The sequence below is a fragment of the Lutra lutra genome, chromosome 3, assembly GCF_902655055.1.
Source record: "Lutra lutra chromosome 3, mLutLut1.2, whole genome shotgun sequence".
Classification (NCBI taxonomy): Eukaryota; Metazoa; Chordata; class Mammalia; order Carnivora; family Mustelidae; genus Lutra; species Lutra lutra.
Window position 1 is genome coordinate 51,177,016 of NC_062280.1, and position 17,522 is coordinate 51,194,537.

General features: G+C 44.8%; 1 protein-coding gene across 9 annotated transcripts in view; it reads left to right on the forward strand.

Moving 5' to 3' along the window:
• The first annotated feature begins 525 nt into the window (after positions 1-525).
• Positions 526-17,522, forward strand: part of FMNL2 (formin like 2) — a 320,685-nt gene continuing 303,688 nt past the window's right edge. For all 9 annotated transcript variants that reach the window (XM_047721719.1, XM_047721722.1, XM_047721718.1 and 6 more), the window contains exon 1: positions 526-646. In XM_047721719.1, coding sequence (XP_047577675.1) covers positions 530-646 — 117 coding nt within the window. In that variant the 5' untranslated portion in view covers positions 526-529. The remainder of the gene's footprint in view (positions 647-17,522) is intronic.

Consider the following 17,522-nt stretch of genomic DNA (forward strand, 5'->3'; position numbering starts at 1 on the left):
ACGCGTCCCGGCAGTCCACGGGGCGAGTGGGCGGAGCCGGGCCGGGGGCGGGGGCCGGGCGAGGGGGGCATTGTGTCGGGAGCGCCGAGCAGCATTTGTCTGCTCGAGGTGCTCGCCGAACGAGCGTTGTGCTCGCCAGCCGCGGGGCTGGAAGTGTCAGCGGCGGCTGCGGCCCGGCGGAACACCGAGTTCGAGGAACCACGCGCCCGCTGGCCGCGAGCGCAGGCAGGGGGCGGCGTGCCGGTGGAGCAACATGCAGATAGGCGCCCAGCGCCCTGACGACCCCTCCCAAGGAAAAGAGGCCGGAACGGCTCTGGGGCGGCCGAGAGCATGAGGGAGGCCGGGGGGCGGCTCGGCGAGGAGCGCTGCTAGGGAGCGGTGCGCGCTGCACACTCGCCAGGGCGCAGCGGAGGGAGGGGAGCCGGGCAGGTCGCGCCAGCGGGCGGGAGCCGGCCGCCGGGAGCTGTTCTGATTTCCGACGCGAACGCTAGGGGCCCGGAGCAGCCCCCAGCCCCGGCGTGCAGCCAACATGGGCAACGCGGGGAGCATGGATTCACAGCAGACCGATTTCAGGGCGCACAACGTGCCTTTGAAGCTGCCGATGCCCGAGCCAGGTGAACTGGAGGAGCGGTTTGCCATCGTGCTGGTGAGTGCGCGGCGGGGCCCCGGGGCTCCGGGTGGGGGACGCCGCTGACCTCCACCCCCTCCTCTTCTCCCCGCGCCGGGAGCGAGGCTCCTGTCCCAAGGGGGGAGGCGCCCACCTTCCCCTTTGTGGCCTCCCCAGCCTCACTTTTCTTCGTTCTCCTCTAGCCCCCGCGCTCCGCCCTCTCGGGGTTCCGGGATGGGGCCGGGGGCTCGGGCCGGGCTGCCTGGCCGGCCCTGAGCCCATTGTCTGGCGGGAGAAGCACCTCGCAGCGCGTGTGCCCGTGAGGTGCGGCGTGGGCGTGAAGGAAAGGTGGCGCGGGCCGGGAAGAAGGGGGCGGCGAGCCGCTGAGGCTTTTTGTTTAAAAATACAATAAACCCCAAACCCGCAAATCCCGAGTCCCTGCGGACCAGCTGCCTCGCGGGGTCCAGGGCAGATGGGTGCATGTGGCCGGCGGCGAGCGAAGGCGAACTTGGAGGCGGAGGGGCTTGGCGGAGGGGAGCACGCCCGAAAGGGAAAGATAAGCAAATCCGGGGCTGCGCGGCGCCCGGGTCCCTAAGCTGGGAGGGGGGCATCTGAAACCCAGGCGCGAGAGAAGCCTTGCCTCAGCTCGTTTCTTTCGGTCTTAAATCTTAAACCACAAGAATGTGCAGTTTTGCGGGGACGTGTTTCGAACTGTTCTGACATCAAGGGCGACCCCTTCCCTCCTCCAGCACGCACAGCCAAGTTCCCGGCTCCTTCCGAAATCTGCGATTAGCTTTTTAGCTTCCCAAATCCAAGACACCGAAGACTCCTTTCTCTCCTTTCCTGCTGGGACTAAGTTTCTGAACCCCTCCCAGCTAGAGCTTGACAGTGTTGTGAGCTCAAGAGGGTGTGGCGGCCTCCCCCTCGACCCAGCGAGAGTCTGTCTGTACTGCAGCTGGTCCCCAGACTTCCGATTTTTAGTGACCCAGCCTCCTTCAGGGGATGTTGGGAGGGAAACTGGCAAGAGCCTATGCGTTCCTCTTCCTTACACTTGTCCATCTACCTTTTCCTAGTTACCTCTAAACTCTACGAGGCCAGGTAACGAGAGAAACTTGTGCTCAAGGCAGCCAGTTTTGTGTCAGCTGCAGGTTTTTGGTGTGTAACCTCCCAACTTTGAAGACAGGGACATTTAAAACTGCCTTTCTCCAGGCCTTTCTAAAGGGATCGTTTGAGAGGGGGCCCAGTGTTCTGGATGGCAGGTTAACTTCATGCTCTTTGGAAGAACAGAGGCCACCAGCTTTTTTCAAGGCCCGGGGAAAGTCTGGTGTAGCAGTGGGGAGATAGAGGAGGCTGCCTGTCTTGCTTTGCATTTTCTCTGATCTCCCACAGCTGCTCCCCACTGTTGTGCAAGATGGGACACACTGAAAGGAAAGGCATAGGCTTAATTACTTCTCAAGGCAGCCTGGGTGCGTACTTGACCTGTGTTCCCAGAGACAAACGTTTTTATTCAAAATCCTCTTTCTTCCAGACACATGGTTCTTACCTCCTAGCTCTGGATATTCTGTCTTTTCATCCTGTGATGTTGTGTTTGTGTGTGTACTTGAAATGGAAGGGCCAGTGACACAGGAAAACCTGATAACAATAATGCAATTGAGTTCTGCTAGATTGGGATAGTGTGTTTTGCATGAGCTTTTAGTTACTCTGCTGATTAATAACACATGATCTGAATTGATCTTTAGAAAAATGTTTCATCATTACCATGGTGGATTTGTGTTATTATGAAGTCTAGCAGTCACAAATTTAGTATGTAGACATTTATGATTCTGCATCACAAGCTCGTTGGGGCAGTGGTTGGTTGTTGTGGTTTCTTCTGCTCTACTGTGTGTCATACACAATTATTGGATGTGTCCTTTTCTTAATTGTTTATAATATTCTAAGCCTCTCAAAATAAACAAAAAACAAGAACAAAAAAATATTAGGCTGACCTTTTTTGAATAGAGAAAAAGCTTTTGGGAAAAATCTCAGCTTGGGGTCCCTCTGGTTAGTGATGCATTTGGACATTGATGTGGTGTTTACTGTAACTCTCCCTAGTCAGCTCCAGCTGCTTTTTGGAAACCTACTAGAGGAGTTGAAAGAAGTCCTCTTTCTGGGCTTAGAAATGAAGGTGATTTCTCTTAAGGTCAGTTTTTGTTTTTTTTTCCGGAGTTGCACACGTGATGCTCTCAACCTTGCTTTTCTTCATGAATTGCTTAAGAAATCAACTCAAACCGTTTAAATCTGGAGATCAAGCTAGAAGGACAAATTTTAGATGGCAAGTTTTAAAGTATATATGTAGAGAAATTCTTTACCCTGGGGCAAAGGGAATCATGTTGGCATTATTGATGCTAGCTTTATTTTCGTCTATAATAGGGATCATATATATTTTTTGGGAGGAAAACCAGATAGTAGAACTGTGCAGGAAAGTGTACAGGCACCTCATTGTGATTATGGCTTACATCAATAATTAATGAGACATTTCAGGCGTGGAAAAGCATTCCATCCTCAAGCTCTAGAATATTTAAAGCATTGGGGAAGAGTAAATAAAAATTATAATGACAGAAGTCCATCTATTTCTGGAAACTCTTGAGACCACACCAACTCAATGACTATCCCCATACCCCTTCATCAATCTAAATGAGTTAAATGGTATAAATCTAAAAAATTAATTTGTATGAAGGGAAAGAGAGTAAAAGATTGCAGAATTAAGATCAGTGGAAGGGTAAATTGTAAAAAGTAATGATTTTTTTTAATAGGAAAACTTTTTAAAAAGATTTTATTTATTTACTTGACAGATCATAAGTAGAGAGGCCGGCAGAGAGGGAGGAGGAAGCAGGCTCCCCGCTGAGCAGAGATCCTGATGAGGGGCTCCATCCCAGGACCCTAAGACCATGACCTGAGCCGAAGGCAGAGGCTTTAACCCACTGAGCCACCCAGTGCCCCAGGAAAACATTTTTAAAAATAGATTTAAATTACTGAACTTCTGCAATTAAAGACTAGTACAAATTGGTTCTAAATCTTAGGAGCTTAATTTTCCTAAGGAGAGTCTCCTTCTTAAACTTGTCTTCTGTATTGCTATAGTAGTTAGAAAACACATGTATGGGAAAACACTACTGACTCCTTGTATACATTTAGCTATTGGCATCCTTGTAGCTACCTTTCAAGCTGTAAGGTGATACGCCTTTGTGCACATGTGTGTGATATTTTTGTTATGCTGTTTGATGGAAGTCTTTCATAAATTATAAATTCACTCATCTAGTTTTATTCCTTTAGGATGAATACATGTCACATATTTCCGGTAACATTGGCATGTGTTTATTTTTGGGAGTCCTACACTTCTTTTTTTTTTTTTTTTTTTTTAAAGATTTTACTTACTTGTCAGAGAGAAAGAGAGAGCATGCGTGCACACATGCACAAACACCGGGAACCACAGGCAGAGAGAGAAGCAGGCTTGCCACTGAGCCAGGAGCCCGATATGGGACTCGATCCCAGGACCCTGGGATCATGACCTGAGCCGAAGGCAGCTGAGCCACCCAGGAGTCCCTGGGGTCCTACACATTTATAATAAAATATCCACATGGCTCTCTGTGCATTAAACATTACCTGAACGTTGGCAATACACATATGCATGCGCACACACTCTTGTGTCCTTTATTTTCAAAGATGATGCTATGAAGTTTATTTTGGGGTGGGGTGAACCGTTGACGGTGTCTGTCCGAGAATACCTCTTTCTATGTTGGGCCTTCCATGCCGTTCATTAATTTTTGGTTTGAAGTCATAGTCTGCAACTAAATTGTAAGTCCCCCAGTGCCTTTGTCAAGGATTCTTTCTTGGAATGTCGGAGGAAAGGATACTTTTAAGCCCTCTATCTTAGCTGGTGTATCTCTGTGTGATCTCAGATATCAGGCTGCTCTGCAAACAGAATCAAGACCAATTAGAAAGTGATGGTGTAGGGCAGTATTATCATATGTTTGATACTGGGAACTACATTGGTGTGTGATTAATTTGAGTCAATTTCTTTCCTGTCCCCCCCCCCCCCCCACCTTCTTGCCCTGAGGGTGAATGTAGTCATTCTGCTTTAGGAAGAAGTGAAACATTTTGAGTACCTACTATGAGTATACCCTCTGCTTACATATTCATGTAATCCTCACATGAATTCTAGGAGATAAAATGAGCTAAGTTGGCCTAAACTCCTACAGTTATTGAATAACTGATCTAGGATTTTTAACCCAGATTTGGATCTCTGAATCCCCCCTCTGCCCCCTCACCCTATGTTTTATTACACTTCTGGGGCCCTTGAACTAGGAAGGAAAAAAAAAATGCTTAGAGCTAGCAGTAAAACCATCTAAAAAAAAATCTCTAAATCTGATAAATGCCAGTTTCAGACTGTATAAAATTGGCAAAAATGTCTTAGAAGTGATTGCTGTGAGGTGCCCGTGATGTTTCACATTCAAAGTCAAACATTAGGGCATTTTCACTAGGCTGTTCGATTTTTCAGGCATGGTATTAGTGATGAGGTCCAAGTGTGCACTTCAATTTTTTCTATCAAGGTAGCCTTGACCCACCTTGGTTGCGAATTTAGGATTTCCAAAATCAGAGGAAAGAAGCAATCTGTCAGTGCAATGCATGTACCCCAAATGTAATTACTTGTGAAAGGACAAGGAAAGTCAAATTTGAACATTTATTTCCCTCTGTAAGGTGGTGTTCCCTTTTAACCACTTCCAAGGAAAACTCTTGCCATGAAGTCTGCTGAACAGATGGATGGCTGAGAGAGCGCTTCAGTCGTCGTCAGCTGCTCGCTGACTTTTCTCACATCATTTCTCTTGTTCGGGAAAGGTGGTAGAGAAGGGGAGGGGATGGGGTGTTGTGACTTTGAGCCATTACAATCTCATCCTAGGTACTAAACCTCTGAGCTTTATTTCACCAATCTTGGGATTATATGCTTATTATTGGGGTGTATTCCACCCCCCCCCCCCATAATGCCAGTACATTTGGATATCTAGTATAGAAGCTGATCAAAGGCTGTTATCTAAATATAAGTGTTTGGCTACTGTGAGAGACTGGCAGAAACACAAACAGATGGATTTTGGGAAGGAAAGGTATGCATGCTCTCACATCCTTAGGTGATACGAATTATTTTTGCTTGTGTCCTCTCGCTTAGCAAATAGCGTTGGTCTGGGAGGCAGGAAACCTAGTTTCTAGAATCCTATCTGCTGCACCAGGTTGAGCAAGTGAAACTTTTTCCTCTGGTGCTTAATTTTTCTTCCCCAGTAAACTGAAATACAATTTGACACAACTGCTAAAGGTAGTAAAGAGATTTTTTTTTTTTTTTTTAAGATCCTAGCGCCTGAAAGTGTAAGATTTCCAGAACATACCGCACTGTGATCCATTAGCTGACTTTGCATTTTGAAGAGCTTTGTGCAGGAACTTGTGTAGGTGTGTTCTGTGTGGTCTAGAGAATACAGTTTCCAGGGTCAGTGACAAAAAGTCATATAAGCTTTAGGAAAAGTATTTTAACATTTAGCATCCTCAGTCAAGTGAGGAGTGCGCTCTCCGTTAGAGCTGCTCACACAGAAGTCGTATGAGGAATACTGGTGACTGGAGGTTCTTTGCAAACCCAAGACTTGGCTGGTGCTTTACTGGCCTGCATGGTGCCCTCCTTGAGGTGAGCCTGCCGCGTGCAGGTCTGGACCAAGAATATTACGGAAAGAATCTTAGGGACAAAGCAGTGAATCCTTAGACAAGAACAGACTGAATTGCTTAAGAGGGAGTGTGAGTTACAAGCTGGCTCTTCTCTCAAATAGGGCCATGCCTGGGTGGCTCAGTCAGTTAAGCCTCTGCTTTCAGCTCAGGTCATGATCCCAGAATCCTGGGATCGAGCCCCGCATCGGGCTACCTGCTAGGCAGGGAGTTGGCATCTGTTTCTCCCTTCTGCTTTGCTCTCTATCTATCAAAAAAATAAATGAATGAATGAATAAAATCAATCTTGAAAAAAAAAAAAAAGTGGTGCCTGTTTCCTCCCTTCCCCCAAATCCCAGGACTGTGTCCGCCGGGTTTGGGGTCATGGTTTCTGTAGAAGGGCTTTAATACACCTTGTCAGCTCTCACCTGCTTGAATCCTGTAGGCCGCAGTGACCCCTCTCACCTCTTTTCCTCCTGTCTGCTCACGCTGCCGGTGATCTTCCTCTCCCCAGTTGCTCTGTCCTCTTTTCCAGAAGCCTCTCTTCCACTAGAACACTAAGGAGTATGCAGTTTCCGTGGACTGTGATTTGGCAGCAGTGTCGAGGGAGGAGGGGAGGCCTGAGAGCTGGGATTGAGCCGGTCTGCAGATGTGGGCCAGGATGCCTGGGAATCCCTACCTGAGGTAGAATGGTATTTGTCGTGGACAGTAGAAGTGAACGCTCTGCTTGTGGTCTTAAAAACACGCAACAAAGATCCTGACCGGTGGCAGAGCTTATAGATATCCACCTTGCCACAGACTTTTTTGGTTCTGGGACACACGAGAGGTGTTCCTCCAGTCAGATTTCTGGTGTTCTTGGACAGCCGGTAACTGACTTCAGTGACTGAATTCACACAGAACCTTAGTCCACGTTTTTCTTTGAAGAGTTGCTGTTAGCCCCTCTGTCCCTTGCCCCAGAAGCTGACATGCTGAGGCCTTTAAACCCTGCTCTCTGTCTCCAGAGGTAATCTCTCTTAACCGAGTTCTGTGTGGTAAAATAGCCCTCGTGCCTGGCCTATGCTAAAAACTCGTTGGCCTTGAGAAAGGTGTCGGATCGTTTACATTTTTGGCTCTGTGCCTGGTGTTGGGCCCTGAGGTTTGACTGGTACCTGCAGGGCCTGTCTTGAAGAGAGGGATTTGCTCATGAACCTGACTTCTTTTCCTTGTTTTTCTTTTTCTTCCATGGGAGTTTGGCTGAACACTTCATTTAAGGCAGGTTAGTAAAGGGATTGACAAGCTGAAACAGTCGTCCTCAAACTTGGTGCCATTGGCCTCACCTGGGAGCCTCAAAAAAATACACTTGGGTTGGTGAATACCATAGAGTAGGAAAAGAATTGTGTAAATGGTACCAAAAATTGCGGGAAAATTAGTGAAAGTGGAGAAGAGGTAAAAGGCCAAACTCTTAAAGATGTCTGCTGCAACCAAAAGCACCAAGACGAGAAGCACAGATAAATAGATCAAAGCCTGTTGAATGTTAGACTTATTAACTAAGAAATGATCATCGTATAATCATAATGAAAATCTGCAGAGAAGGTTCTACAGCTCCAGAGTGAACAGTGACCCCAAGGTGTACTTATGGAGTAGAAAAATCAATAAATCAATTGTATTTTTGCTTAGGCCTCTATTCTCAAGCCTAATTGTTTGTTGGTTCAATGCAGGCCTCTGCTTTGATCTCTGGTTTTACCACTTACAAAGACTTGATGAGCTTGGCTTCCCGGAGTGAAATTCAAATACACTTGTGAAATGTAAACAACATTCATTTATTAAGAATCCTATAATCAGGGCAAATTGGCATGCTTATATAAGCAATTAGCTTTGAGAATAGAAAGATAAATAGGATGGTAGGTCAAGAATGAGCCGATTGTTCTCAATGCAAGAGTCTAGTTATTCCTTTAGCAAGCAGTTAAAAGCAAATAGACATTCCTCTTATTCATAATCTTTAGCATTTGTGGTTTGGGATTTGAGGACAGCATATGTGGTTTCTTGAATTGAGAGGATAGGAGCAATTAATGTCTCATTTTCGTCTAGAAATATAAATAAATCTTGCAAGGAAATGTAGGTAGTTGAGTTTATGACTGGATAAAACTTTGTAGTAACTGGGAACAGGACAAGAGAAGGTTTGGATTTATATGGGAAGAGTAAAGAATATTAATGGTTTTTAACTTTATTTTGGTGGGATAGGTAAAGATGATGACTGCTTCACAGTGGGAGAAAGATTGAAAATAAGCTCATCTACCTTTAGGAATTTATTATTATTATTTTTTAAATGTTGAGGGAAGTAGTAGGAAAACTAATAGAAGTTGGTAGAACACCATTTTGTTTCATGACAGCATTGCTCAGTGAGGTCTGGACCGCCCTGTGTCATCTTCAGGAAAGCTGGGGAGACCCCATGCAAAGGTGGAGAATCGGGTGAGTAGTTCTGTGTGTTAGTTTCATTTCTGGCCCCTTCAGTCCCCAATATGGTCGGCCTTCGTGGTTTTTCTGAGGAAACGCTCTCTTAGTGATAGTGTGCTGTCTTGACTAATTGGGATTCGTTACCCATGGGGACTTCTGCCTGGTGAACCTGGGAGGCCAATTCAGTCCAAATGCTTTGGGACCAGGATGTTACACACTTGGAATTGGGAGTCCGCAGGCCTTATCACAAAATCATAATTCCCTTGCTGACTAATCAGGCCACCCTTCGCAAACTGGGAGGGAATGTTTCAGGCTGTGTGGCCTTCTGGGTCTGTGGAAGCATTCAGCTCGCCAGGGTGCAGCCTCTCCCAACGCCCTTCACACTCAAGAGTTTTGAGTCTCATAATTGCTGGCTTTTTGGAAAGCATTTGTTTGGTTTAGAAATCTCCGGATCATCTGAATTTACCAGTTCCCACTCCTCATTGAATGGAGTCCTTCACTAACCTTAGACAGCAATATTTTTGTTATTTCACCAGTAATTATTAGAAATGCCAGTGGTTTCCTCTAAGTTTTCTGTGGGTAATGGAGAAATGGAAAAACATCTTCTGGTTGTTCTTGAGGATGGTAGCTCCTAACCGTCCTTCAGAAAAATCTTTCTGTTGAAGAATAATAGACAAACAGAAATGGGTCCAGAGCATTAAGTGTACAGACTGATGGATTTTCTCAACCTGAACACACTGTTGGAATCCCTGGATCAGGAATCGGAGTCTCTTTCCCTGTTTTTCCTTCATATATGGTTCATCTTGGCTCCTTGCCACCCTGGCTACAGTCACTCACCTGAATGAACTTTCCAAGTGGTCAGACTTAACGTGGAAGAAAGTAGACCACAGGATCGTGCCTTGTGGTCTTACTTTAAGTGACTCTAACCAGAAGGTTTCCACTGTTTCCTTTGAGAGATTTCCTCCGTCCAAGGAGGCCTGACCATTAGGAAATATTGATATTGTGGTATCTTCCGGTTGCTTTTAGATACTTCCTCATTGATAACCCTAATGGGATCGTGTGTGTGTGTGTGTGTGTGTGTAGCGTCTGTTTTTCATAATACTGAGAAGACAACATTTTGATTTGTATTCCTAGAGTAAAGCATGAATGGGGAGCGTTTGCAATTTGGGCTTCACTACTTGGAATTCTGCCCTTGCAGATACAAATTATGTTAATTCACTCACAAGCCTAAGTTCTGGCCTTTAGCTTTTGCCATCTATCTTGATGATTCTTTCGAAGTATTAAAAGGGATAAGATGATGGATTTCATCCTTTGGCTCCATTTTCCCATCAGAACCCTATCCTGTTATTCCAGACATCAGTCCAACTTGAGAGGCTCTTTGGCTCTGTTTGTGGTTAGGGGTTCCCCTCCATATTCTCCTGCCTTCTTTCTCCCTCCCAGCCTTCTCATCAAAGCCATCCACAGTCTGGCCAGACCCCTCTCCTCTTCTGGTTCCTTGCTTGATCCCTGTCCTCAGAACTTTCCCTCCATTACACCTTGGCTCGCAGTGACTCTCCTGCATGTCAGGGACGCCCTTGGCTCCTCATTTACTGAGATCCTACCCAGCCTTCGAGGCTCTTCTGAAATCCTGCCTCTTCTCTGTGTCCCTGCAGGCCAGCATCAGCTGGGGGGAGGTGGGAAAAACCACTCTCCTCTTTTTGATCTTTTTATTGTAGGAGTAGTATGAATTATTTCTCTTACTCATCAGGCCCTTGATTAAATACCATGTTGTATGAGGTGTGACTGTAAAATAAAGGGATGCTTTTATGTGGCGCTTTGTAGCCACTCATTACACTCTCCGCCATCGTTTATGTCTGTTTTATTGGCCAGTTCACATCATGCGCTCCTGGAAGACCAAGACCACGTCTTACAGGCCCTGGTGCTTTTCCTTCTCTAGCACAGCGCTTGGCCTCAGGGAAGAGTGTCAGCAGTTACTCACTTGATCAGAGAAGGACAGGGCACCATAGGATGTGAGCTGAAACAGGGCAGGAACTGAGTAGCTGACCACACTGGGCTGACTGTTAATTGCATATAACTTGCCAGTTGTGTTGAAATGACACTTTGTAACAGATTCTTACTCATCCTGGTATTCCCGGTATCACTTGTGTGTAGTAGGTGCCCAAGATTACTGGGAGTTCGGAGAGAGTAAGTTGGTATCATGCCTCACTTGGCTCCTTCGGGAAAACTGGTGAATTAGGAGAAGAGGGCAGTGAAATTGCCAAGAAAATCAGTGGTTTTTCACTGTCAGTAAGCCAGATCAGTGTGTCATGATGTACTGTCATCAGGTTAGTAGCCCTGTCGAGTAGGGCTTTCTTCCAGTAGGATGTCCCGTAAGATGTTGTGTTTGGAATCAGGCAAGTTTAAGGGAGCAACATTCTGAATATGGGCATCTTGGTGCTTTGCTGTTTGCAAAGTGCTTTCAAATGAACTTTTGTGATTCTAAGTGGTGTGGTTTTTTGTTTTTTGTTTTTTTAAGATTTTATTTATTTGATGAGAGAGACAGCGAGAGAGGGATTACAAGCAGTGGGAGGGGAGAAGCAGGATCCCCACAGAGCAGGGAGCCCAATGTGGATCTCCATCCCAGGACCCTGGGATTATGACCTGAGCTAAAGGCAAATGCTTAACGACTGAGCCACCCAGGAGCCCCACTCAGAGTAGTTTCTTGGCAGTGGCTTTGCACGGTCACCACCCTGCTGCTCCTTAAAATCAGATGACTTCTCACAGTGGTCACTGCAGTATTGTCACTGTTCCAGACCCATGGGACCTAACAGTTTGAGAATGGACTATTTGATTAGCATGAACAGATAGATCCCTTGTAAGTAAAGACCCTCTGAAGCCTGGTACTTGTAATGGCTGATTTCATCTGCTTGAAGCTAGATCTGGGTCAGGCAAGAGACGGAGAGGTGTGTTTTTCGTTTTGTCTTGTGTTTTTGTTTCTGTGGTCATTGTTTTTTGCTGTAACTTGCTCCTAGCTTGTTGCTTGGATTTTTTTTTTCTTGATCTTATTTATCTTTTAATTTTAAGGACATCTAGGAGGTTTTTTTGATTCTGAAGTTAAAAATACAAGAAAAGTCGTACAGAGCTAAAATTATCCCTGAAATCTCTAAGTTGCCATGAAGGTACAGCACGTACAGTGCTGGGTGTACAACTGTAGGAAAAAATTCCTATACATGTTCAAGCTGGAGAATCTCTGAGCTCAACTGAGGAAGAAGCTGCAGAAGAAAAGCTTCCGTGCAGATGCCTGGGCGTTCAGGCCATTCTGCCTTTAACTCTCGAACCTCTGGCGGTGACTGGAGGATGGCGGGAGAATTCCAACATCTTGCTTTCCTGTGGGTTTGCTCTGTTCATATCACAGGGAGCCTTTAGATCCATATCAGTCAATGTGTTTCTTTCTTGTGTGTGTGAATTTGTTTCCTAGAATTGTAAGACAGCCCTCAAGTTAAACGTGGGTTTGGTGCAGGTATAGCAGCAAAAACAAGGTAGGGTTCCTCTTGGGCATTTCTTTAATCGCTTTAAAAACATGAAAAGGTGCTCAGCAGCCCCGGAGGGTGGGTGTCACCCCTGCTTCGTCTGAGAAACTCAGTGTAGTTAAGGGACTTGCCTGAGGACATACATTTCTAGTAGGCATTGAAGCTGGAAGTCAACCTCGTTGACCCTACAGCTGGGCCTAACATACTGTTTTGATTCCCAATTATAAACATAGGATATAAATATGATAAATAGAAATGTAATGGTTCCAAGTAAATTGAAAGCCCTGTGAGGGTAAGTTCAATGTCTTTTTAGCCTGTATTAATTTTGTTGGTATCTGCCCAGAACCAACAGTAACAATACATATCCTTCAAAAAAAAAAAAATTAAAGATAAAATAAGACCGGATGAATAAGCCACTGTCCACTGTTGAAATAGTAAAGGCCAAGTAAGCTTGCGATCAAATTGGCTTTTTTCTAGTAACAGTTGTCCTCTGAAGGCTTTTTGAAGGCTGTCTTTCAGACAACTGTCTCTGAACCTTTGTTTTTTTGTTTTTTTTTTTTTTTAAACGTCCCTAGTAAAATGGCTGTGTTGTTACAGCTTGAAGGCTGTGTAGTAAGCCTTTTGATCAGCCCCCAGTGATAACCCACAGACTTGGGCTTCCTTGTGTTGGGAACAACCATTATTATCTTGTGTTAATTAGTAAGCATGATGCCGGGGCTTGCTTATTTTTAATATGCAGATTTCTTATAATCCCATTCATTCACCAAATTGTTTGCTCCACGCCAAGCACTGTGTAGATGCTGGGATGCAAAAGGAAAAAAAATCATCTCTTCCTTTGTAGAGTTGGCTGCATAGTGGGGGAGATAGACGTTAAAATGAAAATAATAGGACCTATAAAGGTATTTATCATATACACGTGTGCTATAATAGATACTGTGCTATATAAGGGTAAAGTCTTAGAACATTTTAGATAAACTGATGAGTCTGGGCAAGTTTATGAGTTTGGCTGAAAGCTGTAATTCATGAAGTATAGGCAAAACGAATTCTGCTCTGTTTCTGAATGCTTAAAGATTCAATAGGTGTGACTGTAAGTGTGCTTGTGCAAATCGCTTGGAAGAATCTAGTAGAAAGTACTCATTCCCAGGGACGACATTTCAGGTTGTAGAAGATTCTGCCCTGAAGAGTAGTGGACTGTGAGGCTTGCTTTTGTAGGCTGCACGCACCGGAAGCCGAGCCAGGTGCTGTACTCACTTGCCTAGAAAGCTTGCCGTCTTACCTAAAGCTTTTCATAGGAAGAGATGGCATTGGATCATTCGGACCTGGAACGGGCATTTAACTGAACTGTTTCTGAATGCTTGTTTCTTGAGTATAGTCTTTATTTATTTGACAGACAGAGATCACAAGTAGGCAGAGAGGCAGGCAGAGAGAGAGGGGGAGAAACGTGCTCTCTGCTGCGGGGCTCAATCCTAGGACCCTGGGATCATGACCTGAGCGAAGGCAGAGGCTTTAACCCACTGAGCCACCCAGGTGCCCCTTGAGTACAGTCTTCGGAAGGACACTGGAGTTTGAATCAGGATTTTGCTGCTTGCTGGTTGTGATCTTTCTAAGTCTATGTAGCCATGCCCATTGGATGAGTTCAAGGGCTCCCTGTTCGGGCTGTTGTGGATATTAAATGATACTGCTTAGTACAGTCAAGTTGTGACATTCCGTAAGCACTTCACATAAAGTGGTGGTTCTGATTATTCTGCGCCTCTTCTATTTCACGTCATTAAAGCACCGACTTTAGGGGCTAAGCTTTGGACTCTAATGGGGCTTTAGTTACAGCATCATCAAGTTCAAATGGAAACAGCACCCAGAGTTGAACTGATGGTGACTTGTGCTTGCTAAACTCACCCTACGATTGTGCTTACTGATTTTTTTTTTTTTTGGATGTTTCCTATCCATTATGTGTACCTTCTAATTGGATATTTTATCCTGATCCCTGGCCCCTGTATATTTTGTGTTATCTGGAAAGAAGGGAGTCTGATACTTCAGTTGTTAACCTTAAAAATAAAGCAGCAGTCATTTTGCCAGCAAAATGGGAATCGAGAACTACCATTTGGGACATAAAAGCTACAGCAAAACCATAGGAAAGTCCAACAAGCAAAGGAGAGGAACCCTATTTTATGGAGAGGGGGGAAGTCCTGTGGGGTTGTTTTGAATGTCAGTCCCATTGGAGAAAAGCCCGAGTTCAAGGTTTCTCATTGGCTGAGTTGTCGAGATGGTTGATTTCCTGGAGGAGATACAGTGTACATTTTTTCCTGTTGGGTCCTTAGTTGATTCTTTCCTGTTGACAGCTTTTCTGTTGAGGTATGTAAGTGGCAGTCTTTCTGTAATTGATGTGGAATGGTACCTCCCGAGAGCTCCCCTTTCTGGCCCCTCAACTCCATCGTAGCGAGGTTTCCCTTCATTTGTTCTTACGCACGGCATCGGACTCTTCCATTTCAGAGCCTAATGGAAGTGTTAGCATTTTCATAATTGGAGCAGACAACCACCATGCAGTGGACCACTTTGACCAGTAAGCAGCTAGTTTCACATGAGAAAATTCATTCAAGGTCATGACCATCTGGGCTCTGAAGAAATTGCTGTTAAAGTTTTGTTTGGCTCCAGCTCCATTCTGGGATGGATGGAGTCATTTGGATTTTATTCTGAATTCTCATAATGGCAAAAAAAGGATTTGTGTAACTTGTGTATCAATGGCCTTCTGTCGTATCTGATTGAGATACGAGCATTGTTTAATAAAAGCTTCGTCCTTGTTTCAAATCAAGAATACTATGCTACCTCATTTGATCTAGGAAACAAAGTAATGAAGTCATTATAGTTTGAATTCCCCCAATTACCCCCTGGCCCCCCTTTTTCTAGAATGTTCATTGGTTTACTTGGGTTGCATCCTACACAGTCAGTCTTGCTGAATCCAAGTGGAGCTTATGAAATAGGCCAGTCTCAAATCAGATCAATATACTATCACCATCTAGAAGTGAGAGCCTGTTTTTTTTTTTTTTTTTAAAGATTTTGAAAGTGAGAGAGCATGAGTGGATGAGGGGCAGAGAGAGAAGCCAACCTCTCACTGAGCAGGGACCCCGATATGGGGCTTAATCCCAAGACCCCAAGATTGTGACCTGAGCTGAAGGCAGACGCTTAACCTACTGAGCCATCCAGGCATCCCAAGAGCCTACCTTTTCTAAAGATACTTCCTACATTCTCTTTTTTCTCACTTTCCAGTGAGGAAAATTGTTCCTTTTTCTCTCAGCTGATAAATGTCACTTTTGCCCTAAATTTTAAAGTGGCATTCTACTTTTAAAACTTAGATAAAAGAATGTTTGATAGAACTGTCAGACTAGTGTGAAATAAAATTCTCTCTGTTCTCAGACCCTCGAGGGTCTTTAAATGTCATTGGCTGAGGCTGTGTGCCTGTTTTTCTTGGTGTCCCATTTCCATATCAAATAGCTGTAATTTTTGGATTTTAGTAATGAAGGTATGAACTCAATCTGTCAGGGTTCTTGTGCTGTATATTGTAGCCCTTAGCTTAGAATTGCATGAAAGGAAGTAATAATCCAACTCTGAGAAGGTCCAGATGAAAAGGATTATAACATGGTACAAAAATATTAGCATGCTTGGCCCAGCCATGTGGTTCATTCCTTTCCGAGTATCCATTTTTGACAGCTTTTTTGAATCACACATCAATCACAGCATTGGTATTTTTGGCGAGGTGGTAAACCTTTTCCTAATTCTTGTGATCATAACTGCCAAAAATGAACAAAGAAGAGACTTGCAAATGAAACATCACAGCCTCACACACCCTGAAGTTTCTTCTTGAGCAGAAACAGAATCAGGAGTTAGTTGATGTCCTTTTCATTGCCCCAAGAATGCCACTGCTTTATTCCGGGGGAAAATAAGACCCTGGTGGGTCATACCCAGCCTTTGGTTATAGGAACTTTTTTTTTTTTAAATTGAGCTTTGGTTTAGATGATTATTATTTTTTTTAAAATTTTATTTATTTATCAGAGAGAGAAGGTGCATACACACAGGCAGAGTGGTAGGCAGAGGCAGAGAAGCAGGCTCCCTGCTGAGCAAGGAGCCCGATGTGGGACTCCATCCCAGGACCCTGGGATCACAACCTGAGCCGAAGGCAGTGGCTTAACCGACTGAGCCACCCAGGCGTCCCTATAGGAACTCTTTTTACTTTAGTTTCGACTCAAGAGTTTCACTTCCCCAACCTTCTCTTGTATCCTAGGAATAATTCTTTTAGGGCTCAGAGTTTTTCCTCTTGATGTGACTAAGCTTGCTTTGGGGTCTTCCTGCCCTGCGCTGCTTGTATTCCTTCTGGGAAGAGAATCCTGTCACCTCAAAAGAGCAGCAGATACCCAGGGTGTATCTAGAAATAAAAATTTGACCTGTTGTCTCTGTCCTTTTCATCTCCCTCTCTTACAGACGTCCTTTCCTTCTGTGCAAACAGACCCTTGTCATAGTTGTAGCCTGTCATGCTGTTACATGATTGGCGTCACCGCTCCAAATGTGTGCTGTAATTTCAGGCAGAAATCTCCTTTCGTACAACTTTATGTCCAATACTGAGAAGGAGCGCTAATGGACGTATTGTTGAGAAAGCAGTCCCAATGTGACGGAATAATTGGATGAAAGATCCACCTACCTAGAGAAAATAAAATGTCCTGTGTGACAGGCCACGCTCCTCTGTCCTCAACTTCCTTCTTTCCCTCTTCTGAGGAGAACGGCACTGACTTGGCCCATGTCACTCCTGTGCACATTTGGCAAAAATAATTTACAGTTTGAGTTTATCGAAGCGGTATCCCAGGCCACGTGTACTTTGGAATCTTGATGCTTTGGTTTGAGAAGTAGTCACGTTGATGCACACAGCTTTAGGTGATTTAGCTTGTGAGTCCAAGCCCTGGAATGCATGTACTGTAAATTATTTACAGTTGGTCCTCATTATTTGTGGATCCTGGATTTGCGAATTTGCTTACTCAATAGTTTATTTGTACCCTCAAATCTGTACTTGGGGTGCTTTTGTGGTCATTCGTGGATCCAAGAGTGGTGAAAAATTTGAGTCACTCGATACGCCACCTCCCAGCCGAGGCCAAACAAGGCGGCGCTCTGCTTTCTTGTTTTAGCTCTCACTGTGAACGAGTACCTTTTTGCATTCTATTTAGTGCCATGTTTTTCGCATTTTTGCACCTCTTGCTGGGGATTCTGCCACGTAATAT